Raw genomic sequence first — 20330 nt, forward strand, 5'->3', positions numbered from 1 at the left:
AAAAACTAAAACTGAACCAAATGAAAACATAAAGTTAAAATATACTAAATAAAAATACTTAACCTGAAACTTACTATAAACCCAAAGCGATCAGCAGATTCAGCTGATAATTATATATACGCTCATCTCTACAACAAACTTGAGTATTTACAACAGGTGAAACAGGGAACGAAGAGAGACACAAAACACAATGTTGTAAAACCAAAGACAAAGAGCTGAAAGATACTTAAATGTCCTGTAGAGATAAGGGAAAGAGGGACATTTTATAATTTAATTTACTTCATTGCCAACAACACAAATAACACCGTCATAGAAATCTGGCCAACAGAGATGTCACAGATCTCTCTGTACGAATAAATGTATATACACAACACATTAAATTTGTGCAGGCAAATTCAACCTCTTTTTTTCTTTTATTGTGTATCAGAATGCATGTGCACAAGAAAGAGGGAGAGCTGCTGTGAAGCTTGCTGTTGGCAGCGTGTACACGAACACTATTCCATCTTTTTCTTGCCTCATCAGCAGCAGAGTGGGGTGGCTCGCTGCTGCATTTCTCTCTCTCCCTTCCTCCCTCCCCTCTATGCCTCCTCTTCTCCTAAGCCGAATCTCCAGCTGCATTGAGTGCCTGCAAAGCTGTGAACAGGGTGGTGACGACGCCAGTAGGCAACATGATTAATGCTGAGGGACGATATCCAGAACAAGCAGAAAAACGAGAGTGAGACCATCATCTTTCTGACAGCAGAGAGACAAAAACACGTAGAACGAAAAACAACGCAACTGCGGGAGGAGGAGAAAGGAGAGAGAGAGAGAGAAATGACATGATGAGGTGAGTGATTCCGGATGGAAAGAAACTGAAAAATGTCCGACCCACATACACCTGATGGGCTGGACAGTGAGTGGTTTCATTCTCAATCCTTTTGAATCAGTAAACTACAGTTTAACGTTGTGATAACTTGTGAGGACAGGACTCTGTGCTTTGTGACTGTGCAAATATCTCCTTCTAGAATTCCACTGAGAAAAGTGATATTACAAACAAACCCACAAAGTAAATTGAGTATCCATAGCTTTAGTCAAGGAAAAAAAATGAAGAAAAACATCAAGGGTGTTAACATTTCCCACAGTCCTGTGCTGGAGGACACAAACAGACATGGACCCTCAGCGTTTAGATCAGAATGTCTGCAGATGTGAACTCACTGTTACACATTGTATAAACTGAGTCTCACTGCAGCACTCTGAGCTCCGGTCGCACTGGCAGAGCTTCAAGCCGGTTAGCAATCAGAATGACTAACAGCGTTATAAAATGCATCAGGAGCAAAAAGCTACCCTATCTGTCCCAGTTTAGAGTAGAACTGGTCCTGACATGGAGGGATGGTCTAGATTGAACAAGTTCTGCTGCAGTTCACATGCATTCAGCAGCTAATTGTTTAACTGGTAGTTCAGTAAAAATCAGTCAGTGGTGCTACAGTAGGGATGATGCTTCCAGGGTTATGTTATTTGTAAAGCTCAGCTGCTGCAGAACTGAAATCTCCATTTTGTTCAGAATGCAATAAGTCTCAGTGCGAAAAGTTAAAATTTGGTGAGGGCTCTGACTGTTTTTGTAAATTTAGTGTCGATTCACAAAGTGCACAGTGCAATATTTCTTATATTGAACACAATGTTGTAGCAATCGATCCAACACATGAGAAACTTCAATCTGGAATACGGGGGCCAAACACATACTAATAGAAATCCAGGTTTCCACATAGTATCAAAATAGAAGTCCACTGTACAAAATCAATTCTGCTACCATTTTCTTTTTCTACAATTGCCCCAAGACGTACAACCTTCTCTCTGATGCTGCAGAGCCCTAACCATGCCTGCCTGCTGTGCCGCTCTGCTCTGCCTGGTCCTCCTGCTGCTGGGAGGTTTAGTGCTGTCCATTTGCCCCTCTGTGTGCTCCTGCAGCAGAGGACATCGCATGGTGGACTGTTCGTCGCGAGGCTTAACCAAGCTACCGCATGGTCTGCAGCACAACATTCACTTTCTCAACCTCTCTTTTAACAGGTAAGCATGGTAGTGTTATCTGGTTACAGGCCTGCTCTACTTGAGTGCTGTGGTTACAGAGTACGGGATTCTACATTTCAGTTCAAGCTGCTGCTTTACTATGTTGACTCATAAGAATAAATTGGTGTGCTGAAGGTCAAAGTAAACAGAACTGAAAAAAAAAAAAAAATAGCTGGCCCAGATAATCATCTATGTAAACCTCAATTTGACCAAATTAGATAATCTCAAATACTTCCACTGAAAACTGTCAGTGATCACAATGTATGGTGGCAAAGCACTTGAATGTTTGATTAGTTAGAACATCCAGTAACCTTTGTTGGATTGGTAGAATCAGTAGTTTATGTTGCAGACATATAGAATGCAATGCACAATATGTAACATTACTGAGTTACTCTGTGGTTGTGGTTCACTTATTTATGGCTAAGGTCATTCTATTAAGAAGAAATTCTGTTAATAGTTGACTTGTTTCAATGACCAGGCTTTTCTTTTTTCTCTTACGAAAACATCAACAGCCAACTTGTTGATGCTACATGATGCACATGCTATAAATGTATTATTCTAACAGCTTGCAGGGTCTGGACAGTCAGCTCAGCCACTATGCCCACCTACGAACCCTGGACCTGTCCTACAACCGCCTGGAGAGCATGCCCCTTGCCTTGCCGAGGTCTCTTTGGGACATTCGAGCAGCAGGGAACCATATGCGCTCGCTGGACAAAAATGACACAGCTTACCACTGGAATCTAAAAGTTTTGGATCTGTCGGACAACGAACTGGAGAGAGTGGTCTTCATCAACAACACATTGCCCAGTCTCCAAGCTCTTAACCTCAGTCAAAACAGGTTTTGGACTGTGCCCACAAACATGCCTCACAACCTGGAGATCATTGATTTGTCACATAACTTTCTGGTGCAGATTCTGCCAGGATCGCTGGATCGGCTGCCCAGGCTGGTTCAGCTCTACTTGCATGTTAATCGCTTCTCCTGGTTGTCTGAGGGGGTCTTTGATAAGTTGACAAGGCTAGAGGTGATGACTCTTGGGGACAACCCCTGGGCTTGTGAAGAAGAAGAAAACATAACAAAGCTCCTGAGATGGGCTGAGCAGACGCATGCAACTGTCTTAGGCTGCCCCTGTTATACAAGACCTATCTGTGGACAAAGTCATCTGGCAACACCAGGGAGGGAGTGGCACTCTGCGCTCTTCACAGAGCCACCACTCTGGGTTAACAGCAGAGGCGATGGACAATCGCCTGCAAGGACTCCAGAGGTTACATCAAGTTACCAGGTCAAATCTGCAATTTTTGAGACTGGGATATATCAGGAAAAAAGAGGAAGTAATGAATCTGGGGACCATGTGATGTTTGTCTGGACATCATCTACAAGTTTTGATAGTTTCTCCGCACACACAAGCACAACAGCGCACCCACGGTCTTCAGCAAACAAGCCCAAAGTGGCTAACTCACGGAATAAAGGTCATGGATTACTTGTTAAGACTCAAAAAACTGTAACCCTGACAATTTTAGTAATTACAACACTTGTGTTCAACACTTACTGATCCACCTGGGATGGCAGCATAGACAATTTGCCAATTTTGGACAATGACTGTATGACCACCTTACTCCAGTTAGGGCCTCCATTGTTAATTCCAAAAACGGTTGTGACTGTTACTGCCTTCTGTCACCATCATATAGTTTATCATTGTTTCACCTAGCTCAAAATGTACAAAATGCTAATGTCTGGTATTTCTGTACACAAAGATTAGCTGTAAACACAAAGGAAAAAACATCTCAGATTGTGTGAAGATATGATTCAACTGGTGTGCTAATGTCAATAATCAGAGTGCCATGGCAGACTGTGCTTTATGCTTCCTCATAATACTGATGCTTTTGCTGATGCGTTATTTAAAGAGATTTACAATATATTACAATATACACTGACCATCCAAAAAAAAAGTCACTTTTGGTTGCTTGTTGGACAGCCTTTAGCTTTGATTACGCACGCAATCACCGTGGTATTGTTTCGATAAGCTTCTCCAATGTCTCAACATTTATTATCATTCAGAGTTGCGTTCAGGTAGTCAGCTGACCTCATTCTTTGGGCATATAATGTTGCTGAACCTACACCTGACCAACTGCAGCAACCCCAGATCATAGCACTGCCCCCACAGGCTTGTACACTAGGCACTAGGTATGATAGATTCATCACTTCACCTGCCTCTATTCTTACCCTGATGCACTCATCATTCTGAAACAGCTTAGAAGCTACTCACTGCATCAGTTAGGGTTAAATTACTTGTCTCCAGCTGAAAAAGGCTCTTACCTTATTTACTTAGTTAAATCAAGGTGGTGACTTATTTTTGGATGGGCAGTGTATATCACATTCCACAGCCACTATAGGCTCCCCTGCAGTGTAACAAGAAGCCTATAATGTCTACACAACAAATAGTTACACCAGTAAAGGGCTAATTAAACGATAGAACTCAATAGTTTAACACATAATGTAATGATGCTAGAGTATGTGACTGAAAGTGCATGAAGAAACACCAAAGCACACAAAACAGCTCATATCATATAGTAAAACAGAGAAAAATAGTCCATCAAACCATCAGCAAAGGCAAGAACTGTTTCCTAATTTTTGTGTATATACACACTACCTGTCCAAAAAAACAGTCCAACACCAATATTTATTGGACAACTGTGAATGTGGTTAAGATCTGGACTCTGTGGTGGCAAGAGCATGTCGAAAAATAATATCTCATACTCCCTGATCAATTGATGGAAAAGACATTCAGTCATTCAGTATATTTAGGTAGTCAGTTGATTTCATTGCGTTGCCAGTAAAAACATATCAATCACTGCAGTATTTATCCAACAGAAGGCTCTTATCTATTTGCTTACTGAAATCCAGATGGTGACCTTTTTTTGGCCAGGCAGCATATTTAGTATGCTGTAAGTGTTTCTTAATTAGAATGTTGGTGCCGTTTTTATAATGTAAGATAATTAAACAGTCTATTCAAAACTGGGCTAGCAATATATTTAGTTTCTGTCACTCTAACTGATGAAATCCTCCTGGCAGAGTTGTCAGCTGCAGTGGTAATTACACCTGGCAGCAGTAACGGCAGTGGCCGTCTGGTGTGTTCTAAAGTTGGGCAGCTGACCTTGCAAGCATTTAGCTAAAAAGAAAAAAGATGGGCAGAGTGATGTACAGTCTTCATAATTCTTTCTTCATCACTTTTCCACATTTTTATTACACATTTGCAGGTATGTGAGACTGTAGGTCACTTTCCACTGCAATGGCAATAGGTCTACTTCCTCCAAAAAGTCACTGGTCAAGGGTAGGGCTTTCTGAAGGTCTAAGAACAATTGGGGCAGGGCCTGCAGAGGTGAATGTTGCTGACTGGTTGAATACTGCATAGCTTTTTACATACCCAGGATTTTTACCACCAAAACACGTACATTATGTAGCTTGTATGTTGAGTTTGCTGAGATTCCGGTAAACTACATTTAAAAAAAATAATAATTCAAAACTGTAAATTAAAACATTCTTTGACATTTGGTTACTAATGGACTTTAAAAGCTTCTTTCTCTGAGAACTTTCAGGGGTTTCAGAAAGTATTTGGACCCCTACACATTTTGCACACTTTGCTGTAAATTTAATGTAAACATCTACACCCAAAAACATGAAATCATGTTTTTAGAATTAATAAACAAAATGAATGCTCAGGTTTTCTTCGATGACCAGCACCACACTTCATTATAGAGATTAGTATTAATCAGGTGATGAGCAATGGCTGGCGTTTGCCTGAGACAGTGCCAGGAATTCTGCCACAAAATATTCAGTTTTGTTGTTGTTGGTCTTTGTTGAAACCACTCTCATCTTAAACTGATTTGCTGAGTAACAATGCACCAAATCTGTATTTAAATGTAAAACATTTCCCTTATTTGTTCTGAATGCCAGCCATTACAGTGGTGCCAATGTTTTTGCTTTAGGTACTACAGTCAATTTAAGAATAAGTGGAGTTGACACTGTGAGATGTAGCAGTGCAGGAATTAACAGAGCATCAAAATGAAAGGTGGATTTGACTGAGAGACAAACTGTTTTGTGGCTACACTGTGTCTATGACAACATCACTTATATTTCACAATATGCATTGCACCATAAAAGTTAATCACAAAGCAGAAGCACTTTACAAACTAAAAACCAAGTTAAATGCCATGTCACCCATGATGTCACAAGGGTTAGAATGTACATATTGACCTAAACACTGAGGTGTTAAAGTTAGTTTTTGACACCTTCAATATGGTCACACTATTGTCATGCTGACATCTACTGACACCAGCCACTTCATCTCCACGACAACTAAGTATACTCCAGAGTGATTTTGAAGACGATGTGGGTGCAGTGGTGAGCAACTCTTAAGTTTAGATACATAGGTTGGAAAAGATTCAAGGAGCACACAATTTTTTAAAGATGATTTGTGATGCCTGGGAAAATGAGGACCACTCTGTTACACCATGTTAGAACTACAGAGTTTGTAGTAATAACACCAATAACACTAATAACAGTTGCAAGAAGGAAGATATTCATTCAGGTCCTACCTGCGGGCCACATAGTAGAACACTGGGTTTCCAGTCTTAGACGTTCCTGCCTGGTAGAAAATGTTGAGGGTCTTTAAGGCTTTAAACTCTTCCTTTTCATGGACTTGGTGCCTGAAGAACAAACCAGGGAATCATTCACACATCAACTTATTTAATATATTTTGAGCTGTTTTATAAAACTATGTTTGTATTAGAACTTTAATAGGAGTTGTATTAAACCTTTATGCATAAATCCTTCAATAAGTGGTAAAAATGTGAACTGTCAGCTTTTATTTAAGGGCTTTGACAAGTAAAAAAGCTCCATCTGCTCTGAATTTTGAAGGATCTGGATTAATCTGATCTGACTATATAACCCTGTTTCAGAAGTGTACGTGTTTTTTGCCTGTTTTTGTGGTCTTCCTGTTTTCGAGTCTTTCTGAGGGTTTATAACCCTCAGAAAGCGGTAAACCCTCTGTATTTCCTTTGATGACGTCTTCTTTTCGTTGTTAACTTAAAACGTGGATACACCTAATCTATTGGAGGGGTTTTAAATCTCACACTATCCGAGTCTGCAATGAACAAACAAATTGTTGTTTTGAAGTCAGTGCTTTGCTCAATGGCAGCACTAACCGACCATTAACAAGCCAAATTCACTAAATCGTGCCTCAATTGAAAAAGACATTCCATTTTAGCACAGAAGAAGAAAATAGTTACAAAAGATTAAATGATAATGAACAACGGAAAAACAGCAGGTACAAAAGTATACTGGCACTTAATTCAGTGCAAAGTGGTGGTGGTGGTTTCTGCTTAAAGGAAACCAAAGAGGAAACAGCCCTAAATTCAGGAAGCCACTGTTGGCATCTTAAACCAGCAGTGGTATAAAATTAAAACAGATCTTCATTTAAATATGAAACCGGGAGAGCCCCAGAATCAGTTAAAAACAAAAGAATTCAGAATTAAATTCAGACAGAGAATAGTAAAGAAGTGATGTAACAAAGGAGTTATGCCTCATCTTTACCAAATCAAATAGCTAATCTACAGCTATATACGTATAACTATCACAACATACAACAGTCAAGCCCACAGGATCAGGGCACTGAAACAACCTATAGTGGTCAATGGTGGTACTGCAATCAGCATCGAAATGGCCCAAAAAGCATTTTTCCCGTGAAGAGCCAGTGGAAAAGTAGTGGCTTTAAAGCCATGAATATATTTTTCTGAGCTTCACAAGGTCAGTTCCCAAAATCAGGTCTATTATATCGCTATTAGGGAGCATCCAGAAGGTTTAGCTCAACATAACTTTTAAATCCTTACTCACAAAAATGTCTATGTTTGAACAGGAGTGTACTGTGCTTTTAAGTAATTGATGAGGCACACAGTGAGATTTAAAACACATTTCCACTGTGGGTTCATAAAGTGCATAAAACTGCACTCCTATCAGTCACCACAGCCAAGTAGGATGACTGTTACAGCTGTTAATTGGTGATGTAACAGACACATCACCCATGATTTATATTAACTGTATAATGTACCTCATGTTGCAAAAACTGCACATGCTGTGGCAACACATTTCACCCCTGGGGTAAATAAATTTGCAAAAAAATATCTGATGTATAGGTGAACATTAGAAAAGATGAATCTCAGCAGATAGTGAGTTGTGGGAGATAGTGGAATGGGAAGAGAACCTTCAGTAGACATGACGTTACAAACTAATAGAAAACTCACCTGGTCATAAACTCCTCAAACTTAGAGCTGGTCAGATTAAGACTGGACCAGTGAGTGTCGGCCACAGGTTTGTGTTCAGGAGGTCCCAGGTAGGCTAGCAGGGTTGCCATCTTGTCGAAAGGTCGCCTGCCTACAGCCTTGTGATCCCTGAAAATGAGACAGTAACACACTTTCATACAAAATGATTAACTCATTTAAATGCAGTGACAAGTTCATACTGTAGAACATGCTAGAGTTGTGCGTTAGATAAAATCATCTGTATCCTGACCTGTTACTGGAGAGGTACTGGCCAATCCGCTCCTGGTTGTTCCAGAGCAGGCGGTGGAGGGCCAGCACATTTCCATCACTGATAAAGGACAGACTGTGGTTGACAGAGTCACTGGGCGGAGAGTCAGACGCAATATCCAAGAAAAACCTGTGATGGAGAGATGAGAGAACACACTCAACCCTGCAGACAGAGGATCTATACAAGCCATTTCTCTGCCTTAGCTACAGATAATCTGTGGGGTTTGTAGGGTGAAACAAAAAAGACAAACACACCTACAATTAAGAGAACACAACATTCAAAGTAACACCGAGGTCTAAAACACATCGATTGTTGGTGTTCAGAGTTATTCTGGGCACTTCCTAGAAGCTATTTTAACCCATTGCTCTAATGTTTTATAGACAGATATGAACACTCCAGTGTTATTCTGCTAGTTTTTCAGCTGATGCTGTTTCGTCTCTGAACAAACCAGTCATTGCCACAGCAGCTGAAGGTCAACATTTTTGTAGGAGGGTAGAGAATTTGTAAAATTTTGTGGCTTCCCAAGTTACAAATTTGGCCTGTAAAGCTAGGATAAGGATAACTGTATATTACTCATCAATGCTAACTTCACTTGCAAATTGGATGCTTCTTGATCATCACATTGTCTGAGGTAGATTTGTATATATTATCACACTTGTCTCTTTTCATAAGGACTAATTTCTTGACATTAGTAGCATCAGATATAGCTTTGTTTGCTTAAATGCCAAATAAATTCTGTTTGTAGCAGCACTTGAGTGTGGGATGACTGTGTTCCTACACTAAGCGCTCAGCTTGGTGCTTCTGGTGTCCTACCTCCGGGCTGAGTCAAAGTTGCTCTTCACAAAGTCATTAAAAGGCCTCATGTGCTCTTCTTTCGTAAACAAGACGTGATTGGCAATGCTCTGCAAAATCTGAAGGAAAATACACAAATAAATATCCATATTACTGAGGTTAATACAGAGACAATCAACATAGTTATTATTACACATCAAAGCTATGTTAAATTGTTGGCCCTGTCTTATGCCAGCAGTGGCCTGGTTAAGAGGTGAATGACTGTGGCACTTTGACGATGTGTTATATGTGTGACTCACTCTTGGGACGCTCTAATGGCCATTACGACACGCATGTTCAGTATGTTCATGTTACAGTTACGTCAGCTAATCAGATATAATTGGCTAGGATTAGAATTAAAGTACAACAAAGAGTACTAGCTAACAACATTCTGCAGCTGCTCTTGTGCACTAAGTACTTGCATGCTGTGTGGAGTGGGAAAATCACATCACATGACCTGTTATTTCTATGCTTTGAGGAACAGTAGAAATAAAATGTAATAATATTAAAATATTTTAATAAAAGTAAACAGAATTCATACTAGATTTGTTGAACAACTTTTTTAATTTACATATTTTGTCCTCCAGTCACTTTTTTCACATCATTTTCAATCAAAATAATAGTAAAACAAAGGAAGATTGGGAAACACAGAGAGAGATCTAAGTTTGACATATTTGAGTAACCAATAAGAACATTTATGTGAGGCATACTCAGGAGTCAAGCACTCTTATATTATCCAAATTTTGTCCTGCTGCAGGACAATGAGTCAAAGCACAGCTCCAAACTATGCAAGAACTATTTAAGGAAGAAGCTGGTATTCCGTCTATAATACAGCAGAGTAACTGGAGTTCAATGCTATGAAGCTACTATAGGAGCAGCTTTACTGTATTGTACATTAAAAATGACCTTCAAGTCAATAGAGTTTGTGGCAGGTGTTTCACAGAGGCATGGGAATAAATCTCTTCAGATAACCTCATCAAACCGACAACTAGAATACGCTGTGCCTTCAATTCTAGAATAGCTGAAATTGGAAAGCAAAGTTTCAAGGACTTCAATGGCCATTTTCTATCCCATTCATATCATCAACGTAGCTTCAAGAGTAAGCTACAACTGAAATCCTGTAATACTGTATATATGTAATAATTGAACTAGAGCTCCCACCAACACGTAGAGGCCTTAGAGAAGGACTCTTTGGTCCTTACATTTAATATTATTCAAGTAAGACTGACCCACTGGGTAACAATGCAATTTACCCATTTTTTTTAATGTGGAGAAACTGTGGGTTTTGATGACAAATCTTGGGGAAAATTATGACATAATTTCCTAGCAGACTAGGGTTTGAATTTCCCTGTGACACTAACAGTTTCCCATGAGCCCCTACTATGGACAGATGGAGTGGATTTACTGTACCATTGAAATAAATTAACACAGCAGAAATAGAACATTTCATTTGAAGAGTCTCATTATGTTTCCCTTCAGTCAGCTGCACCACACCAGCCTTACCTTGGACATGAGTTTAAGTCCCCGTTCTATCCTGGGGTGGGGCTTCTTGTCCAAGATCCCGGCCTCGTAGGGAGATACAATAGCTGGGTTGACAAAGCGCAGAAACATGGCGCTGCCCACTGCACCAATGCTGTTCTGTGGGAAGCGTTGACTCACCACCTGTGTGATGGAGGATGGAGGGAGCAGGGGAAGACAAAGGAGGGGAAAAACAAAATATAGAACAGATGGAACCAAAGAGGAAGGGTTCAGCAAGGGAGAAGGTTTGAGCAAGGGAAGGAGAAAATATTGAAAATGGATTTCAGTACATTAAAAAGCAAAGAAGGGAATGATAAGAAAAACAAAATATACATGTACTGTATTAATATATGTAAAAGAGCAGAGTGGTGTGAAGTACAGGGCTCAGTAAGAGGAACAGTGGGGGAAGACACATGAAGAGAAACAATCCCAGTTAATTTTGGGCTGTAACAAGAGTGAGAAAGGTTCTGACTCCAGTTGCAGCCCATGAAAGAGTCTATAGATGAAGAACAAGACAAGGAACCCAACCATCTCCTCTCTGCTGGTGAAGAATGAGAAGTGGACGTCAGCACAGAAAATAAAATAACTAATTAAAGGCGGATAATGGATGTAGAGCCATGAGTTGTGTTGCAAAGCAGCGGATGAACTGCCCCATTCAAATACACCACACAAACCCACACGTCACATGTTGCTTTGAGGCAAAGCAGGGCTGCGTGTGACACATTTACAGGGGTTACGATCTAACGTCACAAAAGCCAGAATCGGACACAGTTCAGCCTATCCCTCAGCAAGCTGACAGTCAGGCCAGAAATCTGAGGACATCTCTGAAAAGTACTGTGTTGAATGATTAGAAGAGAAGTGGATTATTAAAGTCTGGAGCCAGTGCCACATTCAAAGGTTTAACTGTTCTTCAACTGCCAATGTAAAGCTGATTTTTATAGTTTTACTCATAACGCCTATCAGTAAAAAGACAATTACACTCTAAAGATTAATGTGGGGAGAAGCAGCTTGTTTCCACGCACCTTATTGCTTGATATGCCTGTAATGTACAAACGGTGACTCTTACCTAACACAAAAAGTTAACAAAACTGACACGAAATGTGCTAATGTCTAATCTCTAAAGAGTGGGTTTCAAATCCAAGAACGGAAAATCACCCCACAGGTTAAGGTTCTGGCTTTGTTTCCACTGGGAGGTAAATTTCAGCACTCCTCAGAAGGCAGTATTAAAATCAAGTTTAGAGAACGGCGACAACTTGGAGCATGTTTACAATGAGCCAGGTAACTTTGTTACCACACCTCAGCTGTCTTTTGAGTTTTGACTGCCAGTTTGACAGTTTAAGTGTTTTTCCCCCAAAAGTCTGCAGTTTGACTTCCTTGTCTGGACAGAAAAATAAAAGATGAATTTGTTTCTTCCCAATTACTGTTCTCCACTCGTTCAAACTTGTTCAACTCCAAAATTATTGTAGTCTCATTTTATACAATGTGCGGAGTGGAATTAGAAATAATATGCCATCCAATACTTGGTTGTCAGTACTCCATATGCTTTGTAAAACAGGAGTTGCCTGTTTTCCAATCTACTGAAATTTAAAGATGGATGGAGGTAAATACAGAACAACATACCATACTGCCTCAATTCAGCTAACACACTACCCCTCAGTGTATCAGGTTGTCCTAGCAGTGTATGAACAGATTGAAGGCAGCCAGATGAAAGACCGCTGAAAAATCTGAGAGTATGGGAAACACTAAACAGTTCAGGTGATGAGATGACTGTGGCTGCAGTAGTAACGCTTCTCCCTGAAAAGTGGTGTGCAGTGTTTTGATGACACCTCAGCTTGCTTGGTACCTCAACAGGTGTGATACAAAAACGGACCAGGCACCAGGTACTATGAACAACATCTGCCTGATGTAAAACCAAAAAGGGAGAGAAGAGCTGTGTCGAACGGATAAAATGTGGTAGAAAAGCACCATTAGAATATCTCTGGCTTAATGTAGACATAGTCACAGTGGAAAAAACTCCCCCCTTTTGCTCAACAAGGTCAAATTAGGGGAAACTCTTGATTATGAATATGTTAAATACCTGCAGTGGAAACCTTCCTAATTGTGACAGTGATAAAGACCAGCAGCTGTGTTCAGCTTAAATTATACTGGTGGTTACATGTTGGCGTATGCTAAAATTAACCTTCTGTGGACATTTGCCCTCCACTTGTTTTATATTAGCCTGTATACTCTGTATGCACCTAACCTAACACTCAGTATAAATGAAGTATTAAGTTATCTTATTAAGTTATTTGATTATCAATCAGATTATTATGTGACGTAAGAGCATGTTGTTTAAGGATTCATGTCCGATAAAGGGTATAGTGACGTTAACCTGCACGACACGTACTGTTCCTGCATGCATGAGCAAACACAGCCACACACATTCACTGTCCAACAAATGAGAATTTGCTCTATGCAGAATTCCCACTTTTGTCAGGAGATCATTTTCCAGCACATTTTCATTGAGGTTTCAGAAACTAAACAACTTTGTTTTTATGCTGATAAAGCAGGAAGAATATGTGAGGAGTGCATGTAGCAGAATGAATGAGACTGAGGAATTAGTCAGGTCCATCACTTTTAGGCCATCACACCTCAGTAACCTGCCCCACCTTTCTGCAAAATGTAACTTTACCGCAGTATCAAGATTATCCAGCCAGACAGAGATCGCTGACAACATCAACCACAACTGCTACGTGAGGAACTCCCTGTCAGGCAAATCCCAACCTAGACTAAAATGTTGTTTTTCAGCTTACGTCTGTAAGGATAATGTCATGCCAACTATTCTGTCTTCTACATGTTTCTGCTGGCTTTCGTCAGCAGAAACACGTGTTTTCACTTTACAGGTTACTGAGTGTACATCAACAATATTAAGAATGACTAGTTTGTCACTTTCAAATAAAAATTAGAAATGAAATGTCCTGTCTTCCTTTCACATTCACCTAAAACTGTAACATGTCACTTTTCTTTGTACTTTGTCATTAAGAGTAATAAAACTAAACTATAACACTGCTGCATCCCACACCCATGTTTTGTGTTTTTCATTATTATATATTATTTTTACAATAATAAATGTTGCCCAAAATCATTCATTTCATGTATCCCTGCTATTGTTTTCAGAAATCTGTGATGCTATAGCATCTACAGAATACCGTCCTCATTCCAGAACAGTCACAGTTAAAAGTACTTTTCTTTTTGCATAAATGTGATTTATTTAAAAACAAATGTTTTGAATCCTATAAAATGTTTATAATTGTTCTTCAATATACCAGAGAAATGTGGAGAAACTAAATCTCCAAAAACTGAAGCAGCAAAGTTTGCAAAACACAACATTTGCTTCACTGCCTAAACTTTTGGTCACGACTGTCCAGTACTAAATAAATACTCTACTTCTTGTTCTAGCATACCTTTCAGGCTATGAGGGGTTATGCTGTGAAGAAACCAAGTCTAAAGAACATTCTGAAAATACAGATAAATTGCAGAAAAGGAGTTGTCTGCTACACAGTTTTCTCAGGCAACTTCAGATCCCCATTAGAATCCATTCCAAGCTGCTGTTCTCCATGAACACATGCAAACATTTTAGTGCCTCTACTTCCTTCAGTCATGGTTCGGTGATTTTACTTCTTCTTTTTAAAAATACTGCTCAAACTGCGGTTAGGTCAGATCTAACTTAAAGCCTGCACTCTCCACATGACATTTCTCTTTTTTAAAGAACAAATATTTTAGGAGGAGGAAAAACACTACAGCAGTTACTTAGCAGCTTCTCTATCCAATGCAAGTAAAAATCTAGTCTCATCTCTTAGATACATTTCAAATAGTCCATGTTTTGACAGACTAAAAGTAACACATATCATTGAAGGTTTAGTCAGCTTTCCAAACAAGCTGTTTGTTACTGGGCTAGGCACAAAGGTATGAATACAAACTGAAATGGTTTATGGTAACTTCATCCATACTGTGATCTTTGCTAGCAATGATTTGGGACCTGAGCGTGGTAGCATCATCCATTTCTTTTGTAGAATTATGATTTAGTGACATTAAAAAAGTACAGCTATATGTTGCAAACCGTTAAAGACCTACATTTGATTGCAAATAGCACCAAGAAAACGCATTTGAAGTATGCTGACACTGAGAAATTTGATTGTGTTTTTGAAAAATATTGAAAAGGATTTGACAATTTCATCATCTACAGTTCATAATATAAATCAACATGTAGGTTCGGGAACACTTCTGAAAATCAAAGTCAAGGTTGCTGGCACCTTTGACTGAAGTGAAGTGGAAAACTGCCATGTTGTGTGAGGAGTCAAAATGTGAAAATCTGGAGGTCATGGACACCACCATGCTAAAAAGGAAAGGGACCTTCTGGGTTGTTTGCGTTGTACAGCCAGAATCCAAAATGGTGTGTGCAATAGTTAACATTGCACTAGTAACTAGCACACAGGTGAAGGCATTCATTCTGAATAAAACAGGCTTTGGAGCAACATCTGCTGCCATCCAGTGTCCTTCTCAGGAAAGGCCTTGATTATTTCAGGAAGAATCTGCCAAACCATGTTCTACATCACCCTATTACTGAGCATAGCTCAGTAGTCTGGGTACTAGGACAAACTTGATCTGTTGAGCAGATAAAATCCTACATCAAGCATGAATTAATATAACATTTATTAGTGTCCTCAGTTCCCAGAGTGAAGTGGTAAAGATGTTCTTTTTTTTTTTTTAACATGTTGCTGACAAGTATAAATGTAAAACAGATATTTAAGAAAAGAAAAATCAAATTTCTCAGCTTTAACATTTGATGTGTGTCTTTGTACTATATACAATTAAATATAGCTGTAAGTGATTTGCAAATCAATATGTTGAGTTTTTATTTATATTGTACAGTGTCCCAACACTTTTCAAATAAAGGCTGTATATGAACACTGTGGCTTCATAACCACTGAGCATGTATAGGGGCTGTGATCATGTTAATATGCCACACTTTTTCAGGAGTGTGAGGAAAGGTAAGATCTGATCTCAAGCAGCTAAGGAATCCAACCCATGATAGACTGAGGGAGGCCAGTTTATCAGAATATTTCATCTTAAGAACATTCTTGTCTTTTATAAATCCATGGAAGCTGAGGCAGGGGAGGTGTGCAGGTGTGTGTGGAGGTGCATCAAGGCTGTCTTAAGATGTTGAGAAAATGACTTCAGTGCAGATGAAATGTTCTGAGAAAATGTCTCCTGGAGTGCAAACAAAGAGTCCAGAAAGAAAAGAAAAGAAAAGAAAAGAGAGAATGCCACCGTTTCCTGGGAACTGTTAATTGAAAATACATCAAATGGCGCCGATATTAGTACAATGATTTTAAGAGAGGATTGTACATAAAGTTGAATATGGAGAAAAGAATAAAACATTTTCAGAGAAACACCATATTAAAACCAAATCTTTAAAAAAAATGAAGAAATAAAAGTCAAATGAACAAAATGCAAAAAAAAAGCTTTTTTTGCTTCAGGGGGAAAGTGTCTGAGGTAAAATAGATTCTCCAAACTTACTGCTTTTTTGTTTTCCTTTTTTTCTTTTACTGTTGCTTTATTCAGTAGAGAGTGGCAAGTAGCCTACAGAACAGAGATGAGCACAATCATGGTCACAGCACCAGCTACACACACACACACACACACACACACACACACACACACACACACACACACACACCCCTAACCACTCGAGGTGGAAACACATTCACATCTAGTTAAACACAGCAAAATGTAAACTGCAGATAGGAAAGTTTCCATTGCTACTGGGGGGACCTGAAGCGTGTCCATGCATGAGCTGGTGTGGTTTGACTTTAGCCAATTGTTATTAGGGTGAGTGAGTGTATGTGTTTGTGCCTACACATTTGCAAATGTATATCCAGTCTGGAGAATAGGAAATCAAGGATGTCAACATGTAAAATCAAAAACACGGATCACCTGATGTGGGTGTGGGCATGAAGTAATCTGAGTCAGTAGTAAGAAGAATGCCTTAATGCCGTCAAGTCTGTTAATTGATCTGTTGAGTGTTAGCAGGCAGAGCTGTGGAGCTTCTGTTCAGTGTAGTGAGGGCGTGGCAGTGGTAGCAAAGGCAGCAACAGCAGCAGTAGCAGCGGTGTGAAGCTGCTCAGACATTGGAGTAGAAACTACAGGAAAGTCAAACTCAAGTGCTCAGAGGTCATACTGAGTGTGTGTATTGAGTTTTAGTCCAATTCATACTTTCCACTTAACCTCTGAAGGACACATGTATCTAATCATATTACAACAGCGGACAAATCATGACGGCAAGCCCAGACAGCAGCAACGGTGACAAGAAGAGTTCCTCGTTTGTTGGATTTGACTGAGCGACGTGAAAAGTGGTCAAATAAAAAGGCATGTGTAAGCGCTTCACAAGAACAGTGCCCATGATGGTGAAATAAATGTTACATACCTTCAGTGTATGAACAGAGCATCTGCTATATTTGTCTGGTACATGCACAGTCTTTGCATGGGTTGACTGTGTGTGGATGTCCATTGAAAGGCGGCTCTGACCCTCATGGTTTTAGGAGGGGATTACATTTACATCACACATGCCATAATAGACACATACTGTAGATGTGGAAAGTATGAATTGGCATGTAGACAGGCAAGTCATCCTCCTATACTGTGATCACACCTAAACCATCATTAGACTTTATTAACCGTCTAAAATAATATTGTTTAAACTCAACACAAGTCTGTGCAGAGACCTGCTGAACTGAGAGTAACACACAGGGCATGCCTGTCCTAACAATCTGGTTGAACTATCCTACCTGCGAGATGAATGTAGAGAAGACAAATGGGTGCAGATGGCATTTATAGTTCAAAAGACTCAAACATCAAATACGGAAAAAGTATTTAGTGCAGGTGAAAAGTCCTAGAAAGTAAAAGGTGGAGAACATCACATGCTTATGTGAACAAACAGAAGTTCTGATCAAACCCGCACTCTTTGTCTCACTACTTACTAGCTCACAGTGAACATTCGACAGGGTTGCATTCGTGTGTATCTTCTATGTACATGATTAATTTTTCTGCTAACTCCTTCTCCAGGGAGCACCCTGCTGGCCTCAGGGTTAATGTATCGCAATGACTTACAATATCTCTAGTTCACATGCAACTCTCTGTACTGTCTGTTGTGCAGGAATTCCTGAGTAAAATTAGACTGTGTTCTTCACTCATTTGATCCAACTGAAGCACAGAAGAGATTCTTGTGGCAATGCAAGGGATTAGGTGTGATCACAGTTTGGATGGTTTCACCATCACGTGTGCCAGGTGAATCACTACAGCGTGCCATCAAACCTGTAGCACTGCACTGTAGCCATTTCTTTATTTTTGCTGTCACCAATTATGGCTCCCTCTCCACCCGGTGTTCTGTGGCTGGGCATCTGATCATAGGCCTTCACTTTCACACGAGCTGTTTATACACAGAGCTGCTGCTCATCGATTCTCCGACAAATATGAATATTTACTGGTTTTCTGTTCTAGTAAAACTGACTGTCTTTTGTCTGGAACGTTGGTCAGACAAACCAATCCATCATACTAGTCTAGAAATGCTGATGGGCATTCTATGAATAATCTATGACATTCTATAATCCAATGATTGTGATACTTATTGTTGCTGCAAACAAAACATTATTATTAATAACTGCAGATATATGTGTGTGGTATTACTGTGGCCTGGGCTTATTGCTGGAAATCAGCACTTGTTACAAACTACAGTAAGGTCAATAAACATTCTGTCACTGGCAAAATCAACAAGGCCTGTTTCAGAAGAACATACAAGCGTTAGTGTCCCAAGGTGCTTCAGGAGTTTTAAAAAGGTTTAAGATAAATCATGTAGGACTTTAAGGACATTCAAATAATTAAACACAAAAGTCTTTATCTAAAACTGTATGGAGCTGAAAGGGTTTGTTCAGCTACGCACTGGCACGTGTGATGTAGAGAGCAGTGAGTGGAGCAGCAGCTGGAGAACTCAGAGTGGCAGAGAGGCAGGAGCTTGAAATGTGGAAGTGACACTACACATACAGGTAAGGGTGGATAGGCTAGGTGAGCAGCTGGGGGCTGTTGTGAAAGTATGCAAGTGAGGAGGAGCGGAGGGGGGTTTCTACCTGATAGAGACAGTGGCAAACACTGCGGAGCTGTGGGGGGAACTCGCTGGATGAACCGATGATGGCCTGGAAGAACCGCTCCGTGATCTGCAGCAAGTTCCTCTGGTTCTCCTCCAGGTTCTCGCCTTGTTCCAGCCTGAGGACACAAAGCAGGTGCACATGACTGATAGTGGTCTATATAAGTTCTTGTGTGGATCTGACAACATGAAAACAACCTGACCAAAGCTGGTATGCAGATACTCACCTGGTGGGGTCTACTTCAAAGCTGATGTGATCAGGGGTGGTGATAACACCTTTTAATAAAGGCTCCAGTAGCTTCTGCAGGTAGGCTGCCCCATATACCTGACATAAGAAAACATTGAATACAGTTACTAATATGCATCCAATATGCTGAATTGAGCGTACATTTAATGTAGCATATGAGCAGTTCAGATTATTTCTGACCAGTGAGCAGTGCTGTGGTTTCTACCTTGAAACAGAAGGTCATTATTTTGCTGGCCAGGCTGTTTCCTCTGAAGAGAGTCTGCATGGAGTCAGCCAGCTCCACCTCTTTAGAGAACATGTTCCACAGCAGCTGGTAGAGGAGGTGCCGGGAGTCAAACAGCGTCACCAGGACTCGGGCTAGCTCATCCTGGGAAAACAAGAAACACATATACATATCTCTGCTGTCAAGCTGCATGATAATGCAACATTTTTGTACCTAGCTTTTCATATGCATACACTGTATGTTCTATCATATCTGTATGTGAAAGCTTTCAGTGAAATAAATACTACTTGCCTGAGCACATATGCTATGCTGATTTGACATAATTAATATATTTCTAATATATAGCCTGTTGACATATTGCGCTCATTTTCAACATAATGTTTGAATCTTAAACTGGCAAGCGTTACTCACCCACTGAGACCCTGGAACCACATTAGCCAGTGCCATAGCAATGGGCAGCTCCCCCTGGTCTCCCATCATGGTGACCAGCTCCACCAGCCTCTCAAAGCGGTCAGCCAGCACCGTCTCCGCCAGTGTGTCAAACTCTGTTCCCTGCTGCAGGATCTTGGTTAGGACTTCCATGAATGTGGCTCGGGTCTGCAGATCCTTGTGGTAGCCCAGACCTGGAGAGAAAAAAAACCTCAACAGTAACAACTCTGCTAAATTCCTTTCTAATGAGCTGAACTGTCCCCAGTGAGCGACTGAG

General features: G+C 40.2%; 2 protein-coding genes across 6 annotated transcripts in view; one reads left to right on the top strand and one right to left on the bottom strand.

The window, feature by feature from the left end:
* Positions 1-20330, bottom strand: part of nf1a (neurofibromin 1a) — a 63192-nt gene that overhangs the window by 21393 nt on the left and 21469 nt on the right. For 3 of the 5 annotated variants that reach the window (XM_026371545.1, XM_026371555.1, XM_026371573.1), the window contains 10 exons: positions 20036-20247; positions 19607-19768; positions 19382-19479; positions 19138-19273; positions 16535-16597; positions 10961-11119; positions 9440-9537; positions 8609-8755; positions 8341-8487; positions 6637-6747 (listed from right to left, as the gene is read on the bottom strand). In XM_026371545.1, coding sequence (XP_026227330.1) covers positions 6637-6747; positions 8341-8487; positions 8609-8755; positions 9440-9537; positions 10961-11119; positions 16535-16597; positions 19138-19273; positions 19382-19479; positions 19607-19768; positions 20036-20247 — 1333 coding nt within the window. The other 2 variants (XM_026371562.1, XM_026371581.1) reach the window with 2 other exon arrangements.
* Positions 70-4160, top strand: omgb (oligodendrocyte myelin glycoprotein b). Its single transcript, XM_026371590.1, has 3 exons — positions 70-826; positions 1843-2043; positions 2609-4160. The coding sequence occupies exons 1-3, from the start codon at positions 819-821 to the stop codon at positions 3591-3593; spliced, it is 1194 nt and encodes a 397-aa protein (XP_026227375.1). The 5' UTR covers positions 70-818; the 3' UTR covers positions 3594-4160.

The sequence above is a fragment of the Anabas testudineus genome, chromosome 13, assembly GCF_900324465.2.
Source record: "Anabas testudineus chromosome 13, fAnaTes1.2, whole genome shotgun sequence".
Classification (NCBI taxonomy): domain Eukaryota; kingdom Metazoa; phylum Chordata; class Actinopteri; order Anabantiformes; family Anabantidae; genus Anabas; species Anabas testudineus.